The sequence below is a fragment of the Electrona antarctica genome (assembly GCF_951216825.1).
Source record: "Electrona antarctica genome assembly, contig: scaffold_52, whole genome shotgun sequence".
Taxonomy (NCBI): domain Eukaryota; kingdom Metazoa; phylum Chordata; class Actinopteri; order Myctophiformes; family Myctophidae; genus Electrona; species Electrona antarctica.
In genome coordinates, this window is record NW_027637999.1 from 863,802 (window position 1) to 888,281 (window position 24,480).

Genomic DNA, 24,480 nt, shown 5'->3' on the forward strand with positions numbered 1-24,480 from the left:
TGTTTTCACATCAGAACATTGGTCACGCACGCACGCACGCACGCACGCACGCACGCACGCACGCACGCACGCATTAAATGGGGGTCTGTAGACTAATGCAGGTCAAACTGGGGGTCCTTGAAATGAACCGGGGTGAGAATCACTGCTAGAGCCCTAAAACTGTTCTCTTATGGGGGTCCCTGGCATATGTTTTCAAATGGGGGTCCGCAGGATAATTGGTGTCAATTTGTGAGTCCTTGACATGAAAAGGTTTTAAGGTGGTCTGATGTGTTCCTCAGGTTCCTTCAGAGAAGCTCCACAGAGGAGGGAAGGTTCTCCGCAACGCCATCCTGTCCAGAGCGCCGCACATGATCCGAGACCGCAAATACCACCTTAAGACATACAGGTACAATACCACCTTAAAACATACAGGTACAATACCACCTTAAGACATACAGGTAAATGTAACAATACCACCTTAAGACATACAGGTACAATACCACCTTAAAACATACAGGTACAATACCACCTTAACACATACAGGTACAATACCACCTTAAAACATACAGGTACAATACCACCAATGTTCCCCCTAAGGTGCGCCCGTGCGCGCGCGCGCACATGGCCAAATGCCCCCGCGCACAACTGAAATCTGTCGCGCACAGACACAGACGCTGGTGTAAAAAAAAGAGAAGTTTTTATTAAAAAAATAAATTGCCCCGAGTATCACTACAGTAATAATAGGCTACCTATCCCGAGTTGACTTTATTTTTTATTTACTTTACACTTTATTTAGATTACACAGGCGAGGCGACCGCGACAGATAGGTCTCCCCTCCTTTTATTACTCTATGGTCTCCTCTCCTCTCCTCCTGCCTGGGACCGAGGCTACTCCTCCTGTGTGTGACTGCGCGCGAGTGGAGACCTTAGGTGGAGACGTAACAGCAGCAGCAGCAGCAGTCAGTGTTAATGAAACCCCAAGAACCAGATAAACTGGCGTTGCTTGGACCCGTGCGTTGATGGGACATTTAGATTTAAAAGGCGAACGGATGGAAGTGTGGATAAAAGCACGGCTGTGCGCAACAACAAGAGAGGGGGACTAACGTTAGCTTCTCGTTAGCTGGTTAGCTAACGTTGTTATCACTACAGCACAACAAGCCTCCAGACAGTCCGGTGTGCTTGTGAATGAAACATGTGGAAGCTAACGTTCATCTCTAGCGGTCTAGCCCCATATGGAACCTCTCTGTAATTCTCCAATCTGTTAATACAGCTTTCTTCAAAAGGGGCTGCTGACGTTCGACAATCTGAGAAACTAGGAGTTCAAAAACACAAACCAACAAACTCGGGTGTGTGTGAGCGTGTGTGTGTCCCAATACATTATTTCCGTTTTCTCATGCCCCCCCATGTAAAGCAATATTGAGTATTCATATAGCCTACCAGTCGTTCTCAACCTGTGGGTCCCCACATGATTTGGGGGTGGGGGGACCCAATTTAAGGACTTTTAAGACTTTTATAATACCTCAAAGGCTCTAAAAGAAAAAAATACCATTACTGCATCAAAAGTAATCAGCAAACCATGCTATAAAAACTGGTCAAACATTGGCCAGATTATTAAATGATACAGAAAGAGGCAACAATTGTGAAAATAGCCGATCTACAAGTTCACAACGAGCTTGTAGATCGGCTATTTTCACAATATTTATCTGTGGAACCATTCTGTTGCTTGTCTGGGTGGGGGGTCCCCAGTTCAAATATGATTACTTTGGGGGGTCACAGCCTGAAAAGGTTGAGAACCACTGATATAGACTAACTGAATATTCCTAAAATTGCTAGCCTACCACCTTGATATAAAATAAAAATTGCGTAACTTTATGTAACTATACATTGATTCACTCGTATACCAAAATCCATTTGGAAAAAAGAAAAAAATCCCACCTGTGTGAAGTGAGGGGCGCTCACTTAGCATTATCTAACGTTTGGATAGTTGGTGTCAAGGTGACGTAATGTTTGCTCAGTAGTTGCTGATGTCTGCTCAGGAGGTTTGAGTGTTTGCTCAGACCGGAAAAAAATTAGAGGGAACATTGAATACCACCTTAACACATACAGGTACAAATACCACCTTAACACATACAGGTACAAATACCACCTTAAGACATACAGGTACAATACCACCTTAAAACATACAGGTACAATACCACCTTAACACATACAGGTGCATGTAACAATAACACCTTAAAACATACAGGTACAATACCACCTTAAGACATACAGGTACAATACCACCTTAAAACATACAGGTACAATACCACCTTAACACATACAGGTGCATGTAACAATAACACCTTAAAACATACAGGTACAATACCACCTTAAGACATACAGGTACAATACCACCTTAAAACACAGGTACAATACCACCTTAAGACATACAGGTACAATACCACCTTAAAACATACAGGTACAATACCACCTTAAGACATACAGGTACAATACCACCTTAAAACATACAGGTACAATACCACCTTAAGACATACAGGTACAATACCACCTTAAAACATACAGGTACAATACCACCTTAAGACATACAGGTACAATACCACCTTAAAACATACAGGTACAATACCACCTTAAGACATACAGGTATAATAGAGCGTTGCAGTCCCGCCCCCTACCATGGACCAGGAAATTATTCTCCGTTCATTTTCCTCATAGACATTTCAGAAAGTACTTATTTAAAGACGTTTACGCCGCGGACAAAGCCAACTCGAGTCGTGACAAATCATGACAACAAACAAAATTTTTTGGGCCGAACAAATAATTAGAAAGAAGAAAAAACGGCAGGTTACAACACTTTTTTTGTGGTTTTTCTTCTTTGTAATTATTTGTTTGGTCCAAAATATTGTTTGTGTTGTCATGAGTTGTCACGACTCGAGTTGGCTTTGTCCGCGGCGTAACCGTCTTTAAATAAATACTTTTTGAAATGTCTATGGGAAAAATGCATTGGGATTAATTTCCTGGGCCATGGTAGGGGGCGGGACTGTGACGCTCTATACCACCTTAAAACATACAGGTGAATGTAACAATACCACCTTAAAACATACAGGTACAAATACCACCTTAAGACATACAGGTGAATTAATTGAATAATTGTTGAATTCTAAACTCAGTGAATGGTGATGAATCAATGCCTTATGATTGCTACAAACGCTGGTGAAAATAGCCGATCTACAAGCTCACATAACGTGTTGTGATGCAGCAACAACACATTTATATATTAGTTGTATGATGATTGAATAACGGTCCATTTGTGATCATGCTATGGTGATTCTTGTTCTGTGTGTGTGTGTGTGTGTGTGTGTGTGTGTGTGTGTGTGTGTGTGTGTGTGTGTGTGTGTGTGTGTGTGTGTGTGTGTGTGTGTGTGTGTGTGTGTGTGTGTGTGTGTGTGTGTACCCAGACAATGCTGCGTGGGCACGGAGCTTGTTGATTGGCTGGTTCAACAGAGTGCGTGTGTTCACACTCGCTCTCACGCTGTGGGGATGTGGCAGACTCTCCTGGAGGAGGGAGTTATCAACCATGGTAATACTACTACTATACTACTGATACTACTAATACTACTACTCGTACTACTATACTATACTATACTATACTATACTATACTATACTATACTATACTATACTATACTATACTATACTATACTATACTATACACGCTGTGGGGATGTGGTAGACTCTCCTGGAGGAGGGAGTCATCAACCATGGTAATACTACTACTATACTACTGATACTACTAATACTACTACTAGTACTACTATACTATACTATACTATACTATACTATACTATACTATACTATACACGCTGTGGGGATGTGGTAGACTCTCCTGGAGGAGGGAGTCATCAACCATGGTAATACTACTACTAATACTACTGATACTACTGTAGTATACACGCTGTGGGGATGTGTCAGACTCTCCTGGAGGAGGGAGTCATCAACCATGGTAACTATACTTCATTGAGACAGTAGTACTAGACTCTCCTGGAGGAGGGAGTCATCAACCACGGTAACTATACTTCATTGAGACACTTCAGCTCAGATTGACCATAAACCATTTATTGCAAAGTTATTGCATGTTAGTATGGAGGTGTGGCTCTGCTCATGTGATATCACATAATGCAACGGTTTCTCATTGGGGGAAAATCCGAACGGACTTTTTACGAACAATGTCCTCAATGCACGTACCGATGAAACGTGACTGTATCTGCCAGCTCGTTGACATCGCTCAGCTCAGCATGGAGAATGAGCCGTGAGCTGAGGCTGCACCTCTTGAGCCCCATTACCTCTTGAGCCCCATTACCTCTTGAGCCTCATTACCTCTTGAGCCCCATTACCTCTTGAGCCCCATTACCTCTTGAGCCCCATTACCTCTTGAGCCCCATTACCTCTTGAGCCCCATTACCTCTTGAGCCCCATTACCTCTTGAGCCCCATTACCTCTTGAGCCCCATTACCTCTTGAGCCCCATTACCTCTTGAGCCCCATTACCTCTTGAGCCCCATTACCTCTTGAGCCCCATTACCTCTTGTCTTGAGCCCCATTACCTATTGAGCCCCATTACCTCTTGTCTTGAGCCCCATTACCTCTTGAGCCCCATTACCTCTTGAGCCCCATTACCTCTTGAGCCCCATTACCTCTTGAGCCTCATTACCTCTTGAGCCCCATTACCTCTTGAGCCCCATTACCTCTTGTCTTGAGCCCCATTACCTCTTGAGCCCCATTACCTCTTGAGCCCCATTACCTCTTGAGCCCCATTACCTCTTGAGCCTCATTACCTCTTGAGCCCCATTACCTCTTGAGCCCCATTACCTCTTGAGCCCCATTACCTCTTGAGCCCCATTACCTCTTGAGCCCCATTACCTCTTGAGCCCCATTACCTCTTGAGCCCCATTACCTCTTGAGCCCCATTACCTCTTGAGCCCCATTACCTCTTGAGCCCCATTACCTCTTGAGCCTCATTACCTCTTGAGCCCCATTACCTCTTGAGCCCCATTACCTCTTGAGCCCCATTACCTCTTGAGCCCCATTACCTCTTGAGCCCCATTACCTCTTGAGCCCCATTACCTCTTGAGCCCCATTACCTCTTGTCTTGAGCCCCATTACCTCTTGAGCCCCATTACCTCTTGAGCCCCATTACCTCTTGAGCCCCATTACCTCTTGAGCTCCATTACCTCTTGAGCCCCATTACCTCTTGTCTTGAGCCCCATTACCTCTTGAGCCCCATTACCTCTTGAGCCCCATTACCTCTTGAGCCCCATTACCTCTTGAGCCCCATTACCTCTTGAGCCCCATTACCTCTTGAGCCCCATTACCTCTTGAGCCCCATTACCTCTTGTCTTGAGCCCCATTACCTCTTGAGCCTCATTGCCTCTTGAGCCCCATTACCTCTTGAGCCCCATTACCTCTTGTCTTGAGCCCCATTACCTCTTGAGCCCCATTACCTCTTGAGCCCCATTACCTCTTGTCTTGAGCCCCATTACCTCTTGAGCCCCATTACCTCTTGAGCCCCATTACCTCTTGAGCCCCATTACCTCTTGAGCCCCATTACCTCTTGAGCCCCATTACCTCTTGAGCCCCATTACCTCTTGAGCCCCATTACCTCTTGAGCCCCATTACCTCTTGAGCCCCATTACCTCTTGTCTTGAGCCCCATTACCTCTTGAGCCTCATTGCCTCTTGAGCCCCATTACCTCTTGAGCCCCATTACCTCTTGTCTTGAGCCCCATTACCTCTTGAGCCCCATTACCTCTTGAGCCCCATTACCTCTTGTCTTGAGCCCCATTACCTCTTGAGCCCCATTACCTCTTGAGCCCCATTACCTCTTGAGCCCCATTACCTCTTGAGCCCCATTACCTCTTGAGCCCCATTACCTCTTGAGCCCCATTACCTCTTGAGCCCCATTACCTCTTGAGCCCCATTACCTCTTGAGCCCCATTACCTCTTGAGCCCCATTACCTCTTGTCTTGAGCCCCATTACCTCTTGAGCCTCATTGCCTCTTGAGCCCCATTACCTCTTGAGCCCCATTACCTCTTGTCTTGAGCCCCATTACCTCTTGAGCCCCATTACCTCTTGAGCCCCATTACCTCTTGTCTTGAGCCCCATTACCTCTTGAGCCCCATTACCTCTTGAGCCCCATTACCTCTTGAGCCCCATTACCTCTTGAGCCTCATTACCTCTTGAGCCCCATTACCTCTTGAGCCCCATTACCTCTTGTCTTGAGCCCCATTACCTCTTGAGCCCCATTACCTCTTGAGCCTCATTACCTCTTGAGCCCCATTACCTCTTGTCTTGAGCCCCATTACCTCTTGAGCCCCATTACCTCTTGTCTTGAGCCCCATTACCTCTTGAGCCCCATTACCTCTTGAGCCCCATTACCTCTTGAGCCCCATTACCTCTTGAGCCCCATTACCTCTTGTCTTGAGCCCCATTACCTCTTGAGCCCCATTACCTCTTGAGCCCCATTGCCCCCGTGGCGCAGGACCTCTGAACAGCGCTCAGCGGGACAATGGAGACCCAATTGGTCTCCGGTTCCAACTCCGATGTTGCAGATTTTACCCCCGGACCACCCTGGGGTTTAAGAGGTTAAGTAGGCTGCCTCAATTGCACTGTGGGAATGAGGGCGTGGCCTGGAGAGGGCGTGGCCTGGAGAGGCAGCTGATTTAAAGAAGCAGAATTAATTACTAGGAGGAATGAATGAGGGGAACTCTATATATATATATATATATATATATATATATATATATATATATATAAATAGTTGATATTAACCTGAGGGCCGCATTAAGTGAAGGTGTGGGCCGCATGCGGCGGATATAGACATTTAACGTATGTGTGTGTGCGTGCATGCGTGTCCAGTGGACCAGGAAGTGAGCTTCCAGGACAAGTACCTGTTCTACCGTTTCCGTGACGATGAGGATGTTGAGACTCCGTTGCCGAGCGACGACGAGAAGAGAGAGAGTGAGGAGGAGCTGCCCGACACCATCCTCTACCTGGCCGGGGTCGGGCCTGACGCCCTGCTGAGGATATGCCTGAAGAAGACGTACGCACACACACACACAGACACACACATTATACACGCACGCACGCACGCACGCACGCACGCACGCATCATATCCTGTCAGTAAGGTGATGTCATATCCTGTGATGTCATCAGGCCTGGCCAGCGGACGGGAGACGACCTGGAGATAATCTACGACGAGTTGCTGCACATCAAAGCCTTATCGCACCTGTCAATCACTGTGAGTGACACCTGTCAATCACACTACCCTTCACATCAAAGCCTTATCGCACCTGTCAATCACTGTGAGTGATAACTGTCAAGCACATCAATCCCACGGGGGTAGGTACCCTCACAAAAACATGCAGTAATCCTGGTCTCTAAACTGCCTCCCCCTGGCCAGCCGGGGCGCCTGATGGAGGGGAAAGGAACTGGTCGGAATAACGTGTTCCTTCCACGCGCTACGTCCGGCCAGGGAAATTCCCCCCTGTCAGGTGAAAAGAAGCAGCTTGGACTCCTCATGCACGGAAGGAGGCATGAGGTCAGTCCGCTGTCCCCCCAGGTTGGCAGAGGAAGTGTAGTGCCCAGGATTACATTAGATAATTGGCACTGGGTGAAAAAACTGCCTTATCCCACCAGTCAATCACTGTGAGTGACACCTGTCAATCACATCAAAGCCTTATCCCACCTGTCAATCACTGTGAGTGACAGCTGTCAATCACACTAACCTTCACATCAAAGCCTTATCGCAGCTGTCAATCACTGTGAGTGACAGCTGTCAATCACACTAACCTTCACATCAAAGCCTTATCGCAGCTGTCAATCACTGTGAGTGACAGCTGTCAATCACACTAACCTTCACATCAAAGCCTTATCGCAGCTGTCAATCACTGTGAGTGACAGGTGTCACTGTGAGTGACACCTGTCAATCACCGTGAGTGACAGATTCTATAACTGGTTCCGTTTCTAGATTCTTGGAACTTCACAGAACCGGCGGCCATTTTCTCTTTGCTCCAGTTCTGAACCAATACTCGGCCCCACCCCTCTCCCACTGTTTATATTGTGTTTTAGGATCCAAGATGGCCGCAGCACCAGGAGGGGGTGGGGCGGAGGTGAGGGTCGAAATATGCCCTTACTGGGCTGCATTCAAAACACTTGCCTTGTGTCTGACACCTGACTTGTGTCTGAACACAGCTTTGATGGATGTGTTCAACCCCCCCCCCCCCTCCCCCATCAAACAAAATGTTTAGTCAAACCATATGGGCTTCCATTGGAGCGGCCATTAACACCCCGAACACCCCGGGTTATTTAACCCATTAAATCAGAGCCCAGCGATGTACAGCAGCGGTGACAGCAGTGGAGCACATTTAGCGACGGACCGGATGTTATCCCGGGTGTGGCTGAAGTAGCTAAATTTAGCCAAAACACTCCTGAGGCGATCGACAACGGGAGGTATGATTAATTCTACCACGACTAGCGACGGGACTACAGTGGGTCGTCTAACACATAATGTGTAGCGCTAGTAGCGCTGGGCGTTACTAATTGAAAGACCGCTCGGGGTGTTAAACACAGACACAAGACAGCTGTCTTGAATGTGTGAACGCAACCCAGTAAGGCCTCCCCCTTCCTGGTGCTGCGGCCATCTTGGAAACTAAAACACAATATAAACAATGGGAGAGGGGTGGGGCCGAGGAGGATGGGTGGGGGCCGAGGAGGATGGGTGGGGCCGAGGAGGATGGGTGGGGCCGAGGAGGATGGGTGGGGCCGAGGAGGAGGGGTGGGGCCGAGGAGGATGGGTGGGGCCGAGGAGGATGGGTGGGGCCGAGGAGGAGGGGTGGGGCCGAGAACACTCTGACCTGAACTGGTTCAATATGATGTGGGGAAAGAAGAACCCAAACCGCTGCTGATCTGTGTTATTGTGTTCTATACAGAGGGAGCTATCCATGGTGCTGATCTGTGTTATTGTGTTCTATACAGAGGGAGCTATCCATGGTACTGATCTGTGTTTGTATTGTGTTATATACAGAGAGAGCTATCCATGGTGCTGATCTGTGTTTGTATTGTGTTATATACAGAGAGAGCTATCCATGGTGCTGATCTGTGTTTGAATTGTGTTATATACAGTAGGAGCTATCCATGGTGCTGATCTGTGTCTGTATTGTGTTCTATACAGGTGAAGAGGGAGCTATCCATGGTGCTGATCTGTGTTCTATACAGTGGGAGCTATCCATGGTGCTGATCTGTGTTTGTATTGTGTTCTATACAGGTGAAGAGGGAGCTATCCATGGTGCTGATCTGTGTTTGTATTGTGTTCTATACAGGTGAAGAGGGAGCTATCCATGGTGCTGATCTGTGTTTGTATTGTGTTCTATACAGGTGAAGAGGGAGCTATCCATGGTGCTGATCTGTGTTTGTATTGTGTTCTATACAGAGTGAGCTATCCATGCTGCTGATCTGTGTTGTTATATACAGAGGGAGCTATCCATGGTGCTGATCTGTGTTTGTGTTGTTATATACAGAGGGAGCTATCCATGGTGCTGATCTGTGTTTGTGTTGTTATATACAGAGGGAGCTATCCATGGTGCTGATCTGTGTTTGTGTTGTTATATACAGAGGGAGCTATCCATGGTGCTGATCTGTGTTTGTGTTGTTATATACAGAGGGAGCTATCCATGGTGCTGATCTGTGTTTGTGTTGTTATATACAGAGGGAGCTATCCATGGTGCTGATCTGTGTTTGTGTTGTTATATACAGAGGGAGCTATCCATGGTGCTGATCTGTGTTTGTATTGTGTTATATACAGGTGAAGAGGGAGCTAGCCAGTGTGCTGATCTTTGAGTCTCATGCCAAAGCAGGAACCGTGTGTAAGTTTGTTCATGCGTGTCTGTCTGTCTGTCTGTCTGTCTGTCTGTCTGTCTGCAACCAGTAGTGTTATTGATATAAGTATAAATCGGCCATTTTGACGCCATCAAGGCGACGAAATCAACTGTAGATTTAGTCGCCTAAATTCTTACCTTTAGTCGATTAAAACTAGACTCAAAGTAAAACTTTTCAGATGACTTAAATATGACTATGACTAAAACTCCATCAACATTTGCAGTCAAAATGTATGTTTAACATATAATAAACACCCTTAACGCCCGGCGGTATGTGGAACCATTCAATCAGGGAGATTTGCAGCTTCAGAGCCCATTTCAAGGTGACACAGCACTCCGCCTTCATTGTGCAGTTAGCATAGCATGTAGCCAAAACACCCTTTAGAAACACCCTTTGGAAACACCCTTTGGAAACACCCTTTGGAAACACCCTTTAGAAACACCCTTTGGACCCGAGGTATGATTACTTCTAACGCGACTAGCGACGGGACCGCGATGGGCCGACATTGATTTAGATCAAGAGTTATTCACATTTTTCTGATTTTGAAAACTTGAAAACTCCACTAAAATGGAGGGGGTTAGGGTTAGGCCCAGGGTTAGGCCCAGGACGTCAGCCACTTTGGATGACGTCCCAAATGGAGGGGGACCACTTTGGATGACGTCCCAAATGGAGGGGGACCACTTTGGATGACGTCCCAAATGGAGGGGACCACTTTGGATGACGTCCCAAATGGAGGGGGACCACTTTGGATGACGTCCCAAATGGAGGGGACCACTTTGGATGACGTCCCACATGGAGGGGGACCACTTTGGATGACGTCCCACATGGAGGGGGACCACTTTGGATGACATCCCACATGGAGGGGGACCACTTTGGATGACGTCCCACATGGAGGGGGACCACTTTGGATGACGTCCCAAATGGAGGGGGACCACTTTGGATGACGTCCCAAATGGAGGGGGACCACTTTGGATGACGTCCCAAATGGAGGGGGACCACTTTGGATGACGTCCCAAATGGAGGGGGACCACTTTGGATGACGTCCCAAATGGAGGGGGACCACTTTGGATGACGTCCCAAATGGAGGGGGACCACTTTGGATGACGTCCCAAATGGAGGGGGACCACTTTGGATGACGTCCCAAATGGAGGTGACCACTTTGGATGACGTCCCAACAGGAAATGACATTGAATGTTGCCCATTAGACGCTCCCAGCCTGTAGAGCGGTGATGTTATCAAACGAGTAATGTTCCCTCTTTTGATTAATCTCCGTCTTGGGCGGTGGGCGTACTTATTTAATAGGACGGAGACCTCCGTTTTGGCAGCTCAGTGTTAACATGTTTATGTTTATTTAGTAACATGTGTGTTGTGTGTCAGTCAGAGCTGATGGTAAGTTTATAGTTTATAGTAACATGTTGTATGTGTTGAACATGTAATTAACATGTAATTAACATGTGTGTAACATGTGTGTCAGTGTTCAACCAGAGCTCTAGTTTATAGTAACATGTTGTATGCGTTGAACACGTGTTGAACATGTAATGAACATGTAATTAACATGTAATTAACATGTGTGTAACATGTGTGTAACATGTGTGGTCAGTGTTCAACCAGGGAGAAGAAGGTACTTCCTGGTACATCATCCAGAAGGGCTCTGTCAACGTCGTCATTTACGGCAAGGTGTGTGTGTGTGTGTGTGTGTGTGTGTGTGTGTGTGTGTGTGTGTGTGTGTGTGTGTGTGTGTGTGTGTGTGTGTGGTGTGTGTGTGTGTGTGTGTGTGTGTGTGTGTCTACAAGCTTGTAGATCGGCTATTTTCAAATGGCCGAAATGTATAGGGCTGAAATGGTTAATGTATGTTTTCTAATCCAAATGTAAGTAACTAGTAACTAAAGTTTAAATGTAAGTAACTAGTAACTAAAGTTTAAATGTTAGTAACTAGTAACTAAAGTTTAAATGTTAGTAACTAGTAACTAAAGTTTAAATGTTAGTAACTAGTAACTAAAGTTTAAATGTAAGTAACTAGTAACTAAAGTTTAAATGTAAGTAACTAGTAACTAAAGTTTAAATGTAAGTAACTAGTAACTAAAGTTTAAATGTTAGTAACTAGTAACTAAAGTTTAAATGTTAGTAACTAGTAACTAAAGTTTAAATGTAAGTAACTAGTAACTAAAGTTTAAATGTTAGTAACTAGTAACTAAAGTTTAAATGTTAGTAACTAGTAACTAAAGTTTAAATGTTAGTAACTAGTAACTAAAGTTTAAATGTTAGTAACTAGTAACTAAAGTTTAAATGTTAGTAACTAGTAACTAAAGTTTACATGTAAGTAACTAGTAACTAAAGTTTAAATGTTAGTAAGTAGTAACTAAAGTTTAAATGTTAGTAACTAGTAACTAAAGTTTACATGTAAGTAACTAGTAACTAAAGTTTAAATGTAAGTAACTAGTAACTAAAGTTTAAATGTTAGTAACTAAAGTTTAAATGTTAGTAACTAAAGTTTAAATGTTAGTAACTAGTAACTAAAGTTTAAATGTTAGTAACTAGTAACTAAAGTTTAAATGTTAGTAACTAGTAACTAAAGTTTAAATGTAAGTAACTAGTAACTAAAGTTTAAATGTTAGTAACTAGTAACTAAAGTTTAAATGTTAGTAACTAGTAACTAAAGTTTAAATGTAAGTAACTAGTAACTAAAGTTTAAATGTTAGTAACTAGTAACTAAAGTTTAAATGTAAGTAACTAGTAACTAAAGTTTAAATGTAAGTAACTAGTAACTAAAGTTTAAATGTTAGTAACTAGTAACAAAAGTTTAAATGTTAGTAACTAGTAACTAAAGTTTAAATGTTAGTAACTAGTAACTAAAGTTTAAATGTTAGTAACTAGTAACTAAAGTTTAAATGTAAGTAACTAGTAACTAAAGTTTAAATGTAAGTAACTAGTAACTAAAGTTTAAATGTTAGTAACTAAAGTTTAAATGTTAGTAACTAAAGTTTAAATGTAAGTAACTAGTAACTAAAGTTTAAATGTTAGTAACTAGTAACTAAAGTTTAAATGTTAGTAACTAGTAACTAAAGTTTAAATGTAAGTAACTAGTAACTAAAGTTTAAATGTTAGTAACTAGTAACTAAAGTTTAAATGTTAGTAACTAGTAACTCAAGTTTACATGTAAGTAACTAGTAACTAAAGTTTAAATGTTAGTAAGTAGTAACTAAAGTTTAAATGTTAGTAAGTAGTAACTAAAGTTTAAATGTAAGTAACTAGTAACTAAAGTTTAAATGTTAGTAACTAGTAACTAAAGTTTAAATGTTAGTAACTAGTAACTAAAGTTTAAATGTTAGTAACTAGTAACTAAAGTTTAAATGTTAGTAACTAGTAACTAAAGTTTAAATGTTAGTAACTAGTAACTAAAGTTTAAATGTTAGTAACTAGTAACTAAAGTTTAAATGTTAGTAACTAGTAACTAAAGTTTAAATGTTAGTAACTAGTAACTAAAGTTTACATGTAAGTAACTAGTAACTAAAGTTTAAATGTTAGTAAGTAGTAACTAAAGTTTAAATGTTAGTAAGTAGTAACTAAAGTTTAAATGTAAGTAACTAGTAACTAAAGTTTAAATGTTAGTAACTAGTAACTAAAGTTTACATGTAAGTAACTAGTAACTAAAGTTTAAATGTTAGTAACTAGTAACTAAAGTTTAAATGTTAGTAACTAGTAACTAAAGTTTAAATGTTAGTAACTAGTAACTAAAGTTTAAATGTTAGTAACTAAAGTTTAAATGTTAGTAACTAGTAACTAAAGTTTAAATGTAAGTAACTAGTAACTAAAGTTTAAATGTTAGTAACTAGTAACTAAAGTTAAAATGTTAGTAACTAGTAACTAAAGTTTAAATGTTAGTAACTAGTAACTAAAGTTTAAATGTTAGTAACTAGTAACTAAAGTTTAAATGTTAGTAACTAGTAACTAAAGTTTAAATGTTAGTAACTAGTAACTAAAGTTTAAATGTTAGTAAGTAGTAACTAAAGTTTAAATGTTAGTAACTAGTAACTAAAGTTTAAATGTTAGTAACTAGTAACTAAAGTTTAAATGTTAGTAACTAGTAACTAAAGTTTAAATGTTAGTAACTAGTAACTAAAGTTTAAATGTTAGTAACTAGTAACTAAAGTTTAAATGTAAGTAACTAGTAACTAAAGTTTAAATGTTAGTAACTAGTAACTAAAGTTTAAATGTTAGTAACTAGTAACTAAAGTTTAAATGTAAGTAACTAGTAACTAAAGTTTAAATGTTAGTAACTAGTAACTAAAGTTTAAATGTAAGTAACTAGTAACTAAAGTTTAAATGTTAGTAACTAGTAACTAAAGTTTAAATGTAAGTAACTAGTAACTAAAGTTTAAATGTTAGTAACTAGTAACTAAAGTTTAAATGTTAGTAACTAAAGTTGAAATGTTAGTAACTAGTAACTAAAGTTTAAATGTTAGTAACTAAAGTTGAAATGTTAGTAACTAGTAACTAAAGTTTAAATGAAAGTAACTAGTAACTAAAGTTTAAATGTAAGTAACTAGTAACTAAAGTTTAAATGTTAGTAACTAGTAACTAAAGTTTAAATGTTAGTAACTAGTAACTAAAGTTTAAATGTAAGTAACTAGTAACTAAAGTTTAAATGTTAGTAACTAGTAACTAAAGTTTAAATGTTAGTAACTAGTAACTAAAGTTTAAATGTTAGTAACTAGTAACTAAAGTTTAAATGTAAGTAACTAGTAACTAAAGTTTAAATGTAAGTAACTAGTAACTAAAGTTTAAATGTTAGTAACTAAAGTTTAAATGTTAGTAACTAAAGTTTAAATGTAAGTAACTAGTAACTAAAGTTTAAATGTTAGTAAGTAGTAACTAAAGTTTAAATGTAAGTAACTAGTAACTAAAGTTTAAATGTAAGTAACTAGTAACTAAAGTTTAAATGTTAGTAACTAGTAACTAAAGTTTAAATGTAAGTAACTAGTAACTAAAGTTTAAATGTTAGTAACTAGTAACTAAAGTTTAAATGTTAGTAACTAGTAACTAAAGTTTAAATGTTAGTAACTAAAGTTTAAATGTTAGTAACTAAAGTTTAAATGTAAGTAACTAGTAACTAAAGTTTAAATGTTAGTAAGTAGTAACTAAAGTTTAAATGTAAGTAACTAGTAACTAAAGTTTAAATGTAAGTAACTAGTAACTAAAGTTTAAATGTTAGTAACTAGTAACTAAAGTTTAAATGTAAGTAACTAGTAACTAAAGTTTAAATGTAAGTAACTAGTAACTAAAGTTTAAATGTTAGTAACTAGTAACTAAAGTTTAAATGTTAGTAACTAGTAACTAAAGTTTAAATGTTAGTAACTAGTAACTAAAGTTTAAATGTTAGTAACTAGTAACTAAAGTTTAAATGTAAGTAACTAGTAACTAAAGTTTAAATGTAAGTAACTAGTAACTAAAGTTTAAATGTAAGTAACTAGTAACTAAAGTTTAAATGTTAGTAACTAGTAACTAAAGTTTAAATGTTAGTAAGTAGTAACTAAAGTTTAAATGTAAGTAACTAGTAACTAAAGTTTAAATGTAAGTAACTAGTAACTAAAGTTTAAATGTTAGTAACTAGTAACTAAAGTTTAAATGTTAGTAACTAGTAACTAAAGTTTAAATGTAAGTAACTAGTAACTAAAGTTTAAATGTTAGTAACTAGTAACTCAAGTTTACATGTAAGTAACTAGTAACTAAAGTTTAAATGTTAGTAAGTAGTAACTAAAGTTTAAATGTTAGTAAGTAGTAACTAAAGTTTAAATGTAAGTAACTAGTAACTAAAGTTTAAATGTTAGTAACTAGTAACTAAAGTTTAAATGTTAGTAACTAGTAACTAAAGTTTAAATGTTAGTAACTAGTAACTAAAGTTTAAATGTTAGTAACTAGTAACTAAAGTTTAAATGTTAGTAACTAGTAACTAAAGTTTAAATGTTAGTAACTAGTAACTAAAGTTTAAATGTTAGTAACTAGTAACTAAAGTTTAAATGTTAGTAACTAGTAACTAAAGTTTACATGTAAGTAACTAGTAACTAAAGTTTAAATGTTAGTAAGTAGTAACTAAAGTTTAAATGTTAGTAAGTAGTAACTAAAGTTTAAATGTAAGTAACTAGTAACTAAAGTTTAAATGTTAGTAACTAGTAACTAAAGTTTACATGTAAGTAACTAGTAACTAAAGTTTAAATGTTAGTAACTAGTAACTAAAGTTTAAATGTTAGTAACTAGTAACTAAAGTTTAAATGTTAGTAACTAGTAACTAAAGTTTAAATGTTAGTAACTAAAGTTTAAATGTTAGTAACTAGTAACTAAAGTTTAAATGTAAGTAACTAGTAACTAAAGTTTAAATGTTAGTAACTAGTAACTAAAGTTAAAATGTTAGTAACTAGTAACTAAAGTTTAAATGTTAGTAACTAGTAACTAAAGTTTAAATGTTAGTAACTAGTAACTAAAGTTTAAATGTTAGTAACTAGTAACTAAAGTTTAAATGTTAGTAAGTAGTAACTAAAGTTTAAATGTTAGTAACTAGTAACTAAAGTTTAAATGTTAGTAACTAGTAACTAAAGTTTAAATGTTAGTAACTAGTAACTAAAGTTTAAATGTTAGTAACTAGTAACTAAAGTTTAAATGTTAGTAACTAGTAACTAAAGTTTAAATGTAAGTAACTAGTAACTAAAGTTTAAATGTAAGTAACTAGTAACTAAAGTTTAAATGTAAGTAACTAGTAACTAAAGTTTAAATGTTAGTAACTAGTAACTAAAGTTTAAATGTTAGTAAGTAGTAACTAAAGTTTAAATGTAAGTAACTAGTAACTAAAGTTTAAATGTAAGTAACTAGTAACTAAAGTTTAAATGTTAGTAACTAGTAACTAAAGTTTAAATGTTAGTAACTAGTAACTAAAGTTTAAATGTAAGTAACTAGTAACTAAAGTTTAAATGTTAGTAACTAGTAACTAAAGTTTAAATGTAAGTAACTAGTAACTAAAGTTTAAATGTTAGTAAGTAGTAACTAAAGTTTAAATGTAAGTAATTAGTAACTAAAGTTTAAATGTAAGTAATTAGTAACTAAAGTTTAAATGTTAGTAACTAAAGTTTAAATGTAAGTAACTAGTAACTAAAGTTTAAATGTAAGTAACTAGTAACTAAAGTTTAAATGTAAGTAACTAGTAACTAAAGTTTAAATGTAAGTAACTAGTAACTAAAGTTTAAATGTTAGTAAGTAGTAACTAAAGTTTAAATGTAAGTAACTAGTAACTAAAGTTTAAATGTAAGTAACTAGTAACTAAAGTTTAAATGTTAGTAACTAGTAACTAAAGTTTAAATGTTAGTAACTAGTAACTACAGTTTAAATGTTAGTAACTAGTAACTAAAGTTTAAATGTTAGTAACTAGTAACTAAAGTTTAAATGTTAGTAACTAGTAACTAAAGTTTAAATGTTAGTAACTAGTAACTAAAGTTTAAATGTTAGTAACTAGTAACTAAAGTTTAAATGTTAGTAACTAGTAACTAAAGTTTTCAAATAATTGTAGTGAAGTAAAAGTCCAAATGTTGGCTCTGAGATGTAGTGGAGTAGAAGTAAAGTACAAATACCTCAACATTGTAATAAGTACAGTACTTAAGTAAAAGTACTTAGTTTCCACCACTTTTTTTCAATATAAGCGAGACATGCACTCCTTTGCAAGGCCTAGTTAGGGTTAGGGTCAAGGGTCAAGGCCTAGTCTGAAGACGTTGTAAGACAGTTAACTTTAACACAGTTCTTTATTAGACAGAAAATACTTTTTTCATGTCGGGATACCAATTTCATCCAATCAACAAGCTCACAACATGTCGTGATGTGTATTATTTAGGACACACTGCAACAACACATGTCTTGTTTTGGCCGCTCCTGACGCACAACATTTTCAGATGTTGTACAATTAAATACAAAACTAAATGATGTGTGTCTGCGTGTGTGCGTGTGTGCGTGCGTGCGTGCGTGCGTGCGTGCGTGCGTGCGTGTCAGGGGGTGGTGTGTACCCTCCATGAAGGCGATGATTTCGGGAAGCTAGCGTTGGTGACAGACTCTCCTCGCGCTGCCTCCATCGTCCTCAGAGAAGACAACTGTCACTTCCTACGAGTCGACAAGGACGACTTCAACAGGATACTCAGGGTAATCTGATTACTTCTTACAGGATACTCAGGGTAATCTGATTACTTCTACAGGATACGCAGGGTAATATGATTACTTCTACAGGATACTCAGGGTAATCTATCTGTAGGGAATTAGGCCTCACTCACACCTTTCGATCTAGCATACAACATTGATGCATGCTTGTTGTATGGATGTTGTGAGTGTCATGGCCGCCCCAATGCATTTACAATGGAAGTCACATGGTTTGTAGTCCACAAGCTGTGTAGTATTTATACTGTGTAGTATTTATACTGTAGTATTTATACTGTAGTATTTATACTGTATTATTTATACTGTGTAGTATTTATACTGTAGTATTTATACTGTAGTATTTATACTGTAGTATTTATACTGTGTAGTATTTATACTGTAGTATTTATACTGTAGTATTTATACTGTGGTAGTATTTATACTTTATTATTTTGTACTGTGATGCATTTATACTGTGATGTATTTATACTGTAGTATTTATACTGTAGTATTTATACTGTAGTATTTATGTGTAGTATTTATACTGTGATGTATTTGTACTGTGTAGTATTTATACTGTAGTATTTATACTGTGATGTATTTGTACTGTGTAGTATTTATACTGTAGTATTTATACTGTAGTATTTATACTGTGATGTATTTGTACTGTGTAGTATTTATACTGTAGTATTTATACTGTAGTATTTATAATGTGATGTATTTATACTGTGATGTATTTGTACTGTGTAGTATTTATACTGTGATGTATTTATACTGTGATGTATTTTTACTGTGTAGTATTTTTACTGTGTAGTATTTATACTGTGATGTATTTGTACTGTGTAGTATTTATACTGTAGTATTTATAATGTGATGTATTTATACTGTGATGTATTTGTACTGTGTAGTATTTATACTGTAGTATTTATACTGTAGTATTTATACTGTGTAGTATTTATACTGTAGTATTTATACTGTGGTATTTATACTGTAGTATTTATACTGTGTAGTATTTATACTGTAGTATTTATACTGTGGTATTTATACTGTGTAGTATTTATACTGTAGTATTTATACTGTGTAGTATTTATACTGTGTAGTATTTATACTGTAGTATTTATACTGTGATATATTTGTACAACAGGACGTGGAGGCCAACACGGTGCGTCTCAGAGAACATGAACAACCTGTTCTGGTGTTGGAGAAGAGCCCTAGAACCTCCACCCTGGGGAGCATCAAGTATGTACCCCCTAGCCCCTAGAACCTCCACCCTGGGGAGCATCAAGTATGTACCCCCTAACCCCTAACCCCTAGCCCCTAGAACCTCCACCCTGGGGAGCATCAAGTATGGAACCCCTAACCCCTAGCCCCTAGAACCTCCACCCTGGGGAGCATCAAGTATGGAACCCCTAACCCCTAACCCCTAGAACCTCCACCCTGGGGAGCATCAAGTATGGAACCCCTAATCCCTAGCCCCTAACCCCTAGAACCGCCACCCTGGGGAGCATCAAGTATGTACCCCCTAACCCCTAGAACCTCCACCCTGGGGAGCATCAAGTATGTACCCCCTAACCCCTAACCCCTAGCCCCTAACCCCTAGAACCTCCACCCTGGGGAGCATCAAGTATGGAACCCCTAACCCCTAACCCCTAACCCCTAGAACCTCCACCCTGGGGAGCATCAAGTATGGAACCCCTAACCCCTAATCCCTAGCCCCTATCCCCTAACCCCTAGAACCTCCACCCTGGGGAGCATCAAGTATGGAACCCCTAACCCCTAGCCCCTAGACCCTCCACCCTCGGGAGCATCAAGTATGGAACCCCTAACCCCTAGAACCTCCACCCTGGGGAGCATCAAGAATGGAACCCCTAACCCCTAGAACCTCCATCCTGGGGAGCATCAAGTATGGAACCCCTAACCCCTAGCCCCTAGCCCCTAGAACCTCCACCCTGGGGAGCTTCAAGTATGTAACCCCTAACCCCTAACCCCTAGCCCCTAGAACCTCCACCCTGGGGAGCATCAAGTATGGAACCCCTAACCCCTAGAACCTCCACCCTGGGGAGCATCAAGTATGGAACCCCTAACCCCTAGAACCCCTAACCCCTAACCCCTAGCCCCTAGCCCCTAGAACCTCCACCCTGGGGAGCTTCAAGTATGTAACCCCTAACCCCTAGCCCCTAGAACCTCCACCCTGGGGAGCATCAAGTATGGAACCCCTAACCCCTAATCCCTAGCCCCTAGCCCCTAACCCCTAGAACCGCCACCCTGGGGAGCATCAAGTATGTACCCCCTAACCCCTAGAACCTCCACCCTGGGGAGCATCAGGTATGAAACCCCTAACCCCTAGCCCCTAACCCCTAGAACCTCCACCCTGGGGAGCATCAAGTATGTACCCCCTAACCCTAACCCCTAGCCCCTAACCCCTAGAACCTCCACCCTGGGGAGCATCAAGTATGGAACCCCTAAACCCTAGAACCTCCACCCTGGGGAGCATCAAGTATGGAACCCCTAATCCCTAGCCCCTAACCCCTAGAACCTCCACCCTGGGGAGCATCAAGTATGGAACCCCTAACCCCTAGAACCTCCACCCTGGGGAGCATCAAGTATGGAACCCCTAACCCCTAGAACCTCCACCCTGGGGAGCATCAAGTATGGAACCCCTAACCCCTAGAACCTCCACCCTGGGGAGCATCAAGTATGGAACCCCTAACCCCTAACCCCTAGAACCCCTAACCCCTAACCCCTAGCCCCTAGAACCTCCACCCTGGGGAGCTTCAAGTATGTAACCCCTAACCCCTAGCCCCTAGAACCTCCACCCTGGGGAGCATAAAGTAACACGCACGCACGTACGCACGCCCAGACGTTATGCAGGAACGTCTACTGAGTGGCAAAAAACGACGTTCTGGCACTGTGACATCACTGTGACACTGTGACATCACTGTGACATCACTGACACTGTGACGTCTCTCAGGTACACTGTGATCTCAGGAACACCTGAGAAGATCCTGGAGCACTTCCTGGAGACCATGAGAATGGACACACATCACAGCGAACCAGGTAAAGTTATTCTATAGGATACACATCACAGTGCAACACCAGGTAACGTTATTCTATAGGACACACACCACAGTGTAACACCAGGTAACATTATTTAATAGGACACACACCACAGTGTAACACCAGGTAACATTATTTAATAGGACACACACCACAGTGTAACACCAGGTAACATGATCTGTTGTCCAACTGTCGAATTCTCTGTCAGTTAATGTACTTAACTTATTATAATTAGTGAACTTTATCAATGAAACGGTTGAGCTGAAAATCAACAATGAGCACTATAGACGAATAACAGTCATCCTGACCCCTCCATGAAAAGGTCTCGTTGTCCTGACCCCTCCATGAAAAGGCCTCGTTGTCCTGACCCCTCCATGAAAAGGCCTCGTTATCCTGACCCCCCCACGAAAAGGCCTCGTTGTTCCTGACCCCTCCACGAAAAGGCCTCGTTGTTCCTGACCCCCCCATGAAAAGGTCTCGTTGTTCCTGACCCCTCCATGAAAAGGCCTCGTTGTTCCTGACCCCTCCACGAAAAGGCCTCGTTATCCTGACCCCTCCATGAAAAGGCCTCGTTGTTCCTGACCCCTCCACGAAAAGGTCTCGTTGTTCCTGACCCCTCCATGAAAAGGCCTCGTTGTCCTGACCCCTCCACGAAAAGGCCTCGTTGTTCCTGACCCCTCCACGAAAAGGCCTCGTTGTTCCGACCCCTCCATGAAAAGGCCTCGTTGTTCCTGACCCCCCCATGAAAAGGCCTCGTCATCCTGACCCCTCCATGAAAAGGCCTCGTTGTCCCTGACCCCTCCATGAAAAGGCCTCGTTATCCCTGACCCCTCCATGAAAAGGTCTCGTTGTTCCTGACCCCTCCATGAAAAGGTCTCGTTGTTCCGACCCCTCCATGAAAAGGCCTCGTTGTTCCTGACCCCTCCATGAAAAGGTCTCGTTGTTCCTGACCCCTCCATGAAAAGGCCTCGTTGTTCCTGACCCCTCCATGAAAAGGCCTCGTTGTTCCTGACCCCTCCATGAAAAGGTCTCGTTGTTCCTGACCCCTCCATGAAAAGGTCTCGTTGTTCCTGACCCCTCCATGAAAAGGTCTCGTTGTTCCTGACCCCTCCATGAAAAGGCCTCGTTATCCTGACCCCTCCATGAAAAGGCCTCGTTATCCTGACCCCTCCATGAAAAGGTCTCGTTGTTCCTGACCCCCCACGAAAAGGCCTCGTTGTTCCTGACCCCTCCATGAAAAGGCCTCGTTGTTCCTGACCCCTCCATGAAAAGGCCTCGTTGTTCCTGACCCCTCCATGAAAAGGCCTCGTTGTTCCTGACCCCTCCACGAAAAGGCCTCGTTATCCTGACCCCTCCATGAAAAGGCCTCGTTATCCTGACCCCTCCATGAAAAGGCCTCGTTATCCTGACCCCTCCATGAAAAGGCCTCGTTATCCTGACCCCTCCATGAAAAGGCCTCGTTGTTCCTGACCCCTCCATGAAAAGGTCTTGTTGTTCCTGACCCCTCCATGAAAAGGTCTTGTTGTTCCGACCCCTCCATGAAAAGGCCTCGTTGTTCCTGACCCCTCCATGAAAAGGTCTCGTTGTTCCTGACCCCTCCATGAAAAGGCCTCGTTGTTCCTGACCCCTCCATGAAAAGGCCTCGTTGTTCCTGACCCCTCCACGAAAAGGCCTCGTTGTTCCTGACCCCTCCATGAAAAGGCCTCGTTATCCTGACCCCTCCATGAAAAGGTCTCGTTGTTCCTGACCCCTCCACGAAAAGGCCTCGTTGTTCCTGACCCCTCCACGAAAAGGCCTCGTTGTCCCTGACCCCTCCATGAAAAGGCCTTGTTGTTCCGACCCCTCCATGAAAAGGCCTCGTTGTCCCTGACCCCTCCATGAAAAGGCCTCGTTGTTCCGACCCCTCCATGAAAAGGCCTCGTTGTCCCTGACCCCTCCATGAAAAGGCCTCGTTATCCTGACCCCTCCATGAAAAGGCCTCGTTATCCTGACCCCCCCACGAAAAGGCCTCGTTATCCTGACCCCCCCACGAAAAGGCCTCGTTGTTCCTGACCCCTCCATGAAAAGGCCTCGTTGTTCTGACCCCTCCATGAAAAGGCCTCGTTGTTCTGACCCCTCCATGAAAAGGCCTCGTTGTTCCTGACCCCTCCATGAAAAGGCCTCGTTGTTCCTGACCCCTCCATGAAAAGGCCTCGTTGTTCCTGACCCCTCCATGAAAAGGCCTCGTTGTTCCTGACCCCTCCACGAAAAGGCCTCGTTGTTCCTGACCCCTCCATGAAAAGGCCTCGTTATCCTGACCCCTCCATGAAAAGGTCTCGTTGTTCCTGACCCCTCCACGAAAAGGCCTCGTTGTTCCTGACCCCTCCATGAAAAGGCCTCGTTATCCTGACCCCTCCATGAAAAGGCCTCGTTATCCTGACCCCTCCACGAAAAGGCCTCGTTATCCTGACCCCTCCACGAAAAGGCCTCGTTATCCTGACCCCTCCATGAAAAGGCCTCGTTATCCTGACCCCTCCACGAAAAGGCCTCGTTATCCTGACCCCTCCACGAAAAGGCCTCGTTATCCTGACCCCTCCATGAAAAGGCCTCGTTATCCTGACCCCTCCACGAAAAGGCCTCGTTATCCTGACCCCTCCACGAAAAGGCCTCGTTATCCTGACCCCTCCACGAAAAGGCCTCGTTATCCTGACCCCTCCATGAAAAGGCCTCGTTATCCTGACCCCTCCATGAAAAGGCCTCGTTATCCTGACCCCTCCATGAAAAGGCCTCGTTATCCTGACCCCTCCATGAAAAGGCCTCGTTATCCTGACCCCCCCACGAAAAGGCCTCGTTATCCTGACCCCTCCATGAAAAGGCCTCGTCTTCCTGACCCCTCCATGAAAAGGCCTCGTTGTTCCTGACCCCCCCACGAAAAGGTCTCGTTGTTCCTGACCCCCCCATGAAAAGGCCTCGTTGTTCCTGACCCCTCCATGAAAAGGCCTCGTTGTTCCTGACCCCTCCATGAAAAGGCCTCGTTGTTCCTGACCCCTCCACGAAAAGGCCTCGTTATCCTGACCCCTCCATGAAAAGGCCTCGTTATCCTGACCCCTCCATGAAAAGGCCTCGTTATCCTGACCCCTCCATGAAAAGGCCTCGTTATCCTGACCCCTCCATGAAAAGGCCTCGTTGTTCCTGACCCCTCCATGAAAAGGTCTTGTTGTTCCTGACCCCTCCATGAAAAGGTCTTGTTGTTCCGACCCCTCCATGAAAAGGCCTCGTTGTTCCTGACCCCTCCATGAAAAGGTCTCGTTGTTCCTGACCCCTCCATGAAAAGGCCTCGTTGTTCCTGACCCCTCCATGAAAAGGCCTCGT

At 41.7% G+C, this 24,480-nt stretch overlaps 1 protein-coding gene across 1 annotated transcript in view; it reads left to right on the forward strand.

The window, feature by feature from the left end:
- LOC306918480 (rap guanine nucleotide exchange factor 4-like) overlaps nt 1-24,480 on the forward strand; it is a gene marked incomplete at both ends in the record, with an annotated part of 94,342 nt that overhangs the window by 37,973 nt on the left and 31,889 nt on the right. The window contains 9 exons of the mRNA XM_079531382.1: nt 279-385; nt 3,434-3,555; nt 6,888-7,071; nt 7,186-7,270; nt 9,833-9,893; nt 11,507-11,583; nt 17,935-18,081; nt 19,217-19,311; nt 21,044-21,129. Coding sequence (XP_079387508.1) covers nt 279-385; nt 3,434-3,555; nt 6,888-7,071; nt 7,186-7,270; nt 9,833-9,893; nt 11,507-11,583; nt 17,935-18,081; nt 19,217-19,311; nt 21,044-21,129 — 964 coding nt within the window. The remainder of the gene's footprint in view (nt 1-278; nt 386-3,433; nt 3,556-6,887; nt 7,072-7,185; nt 7,271-9,832; nt 9,894-11,506; nt 11,584-17,934; nt 18,082-19,216; nt 19,312-21,043; nt 21,130-24,480) is intronic.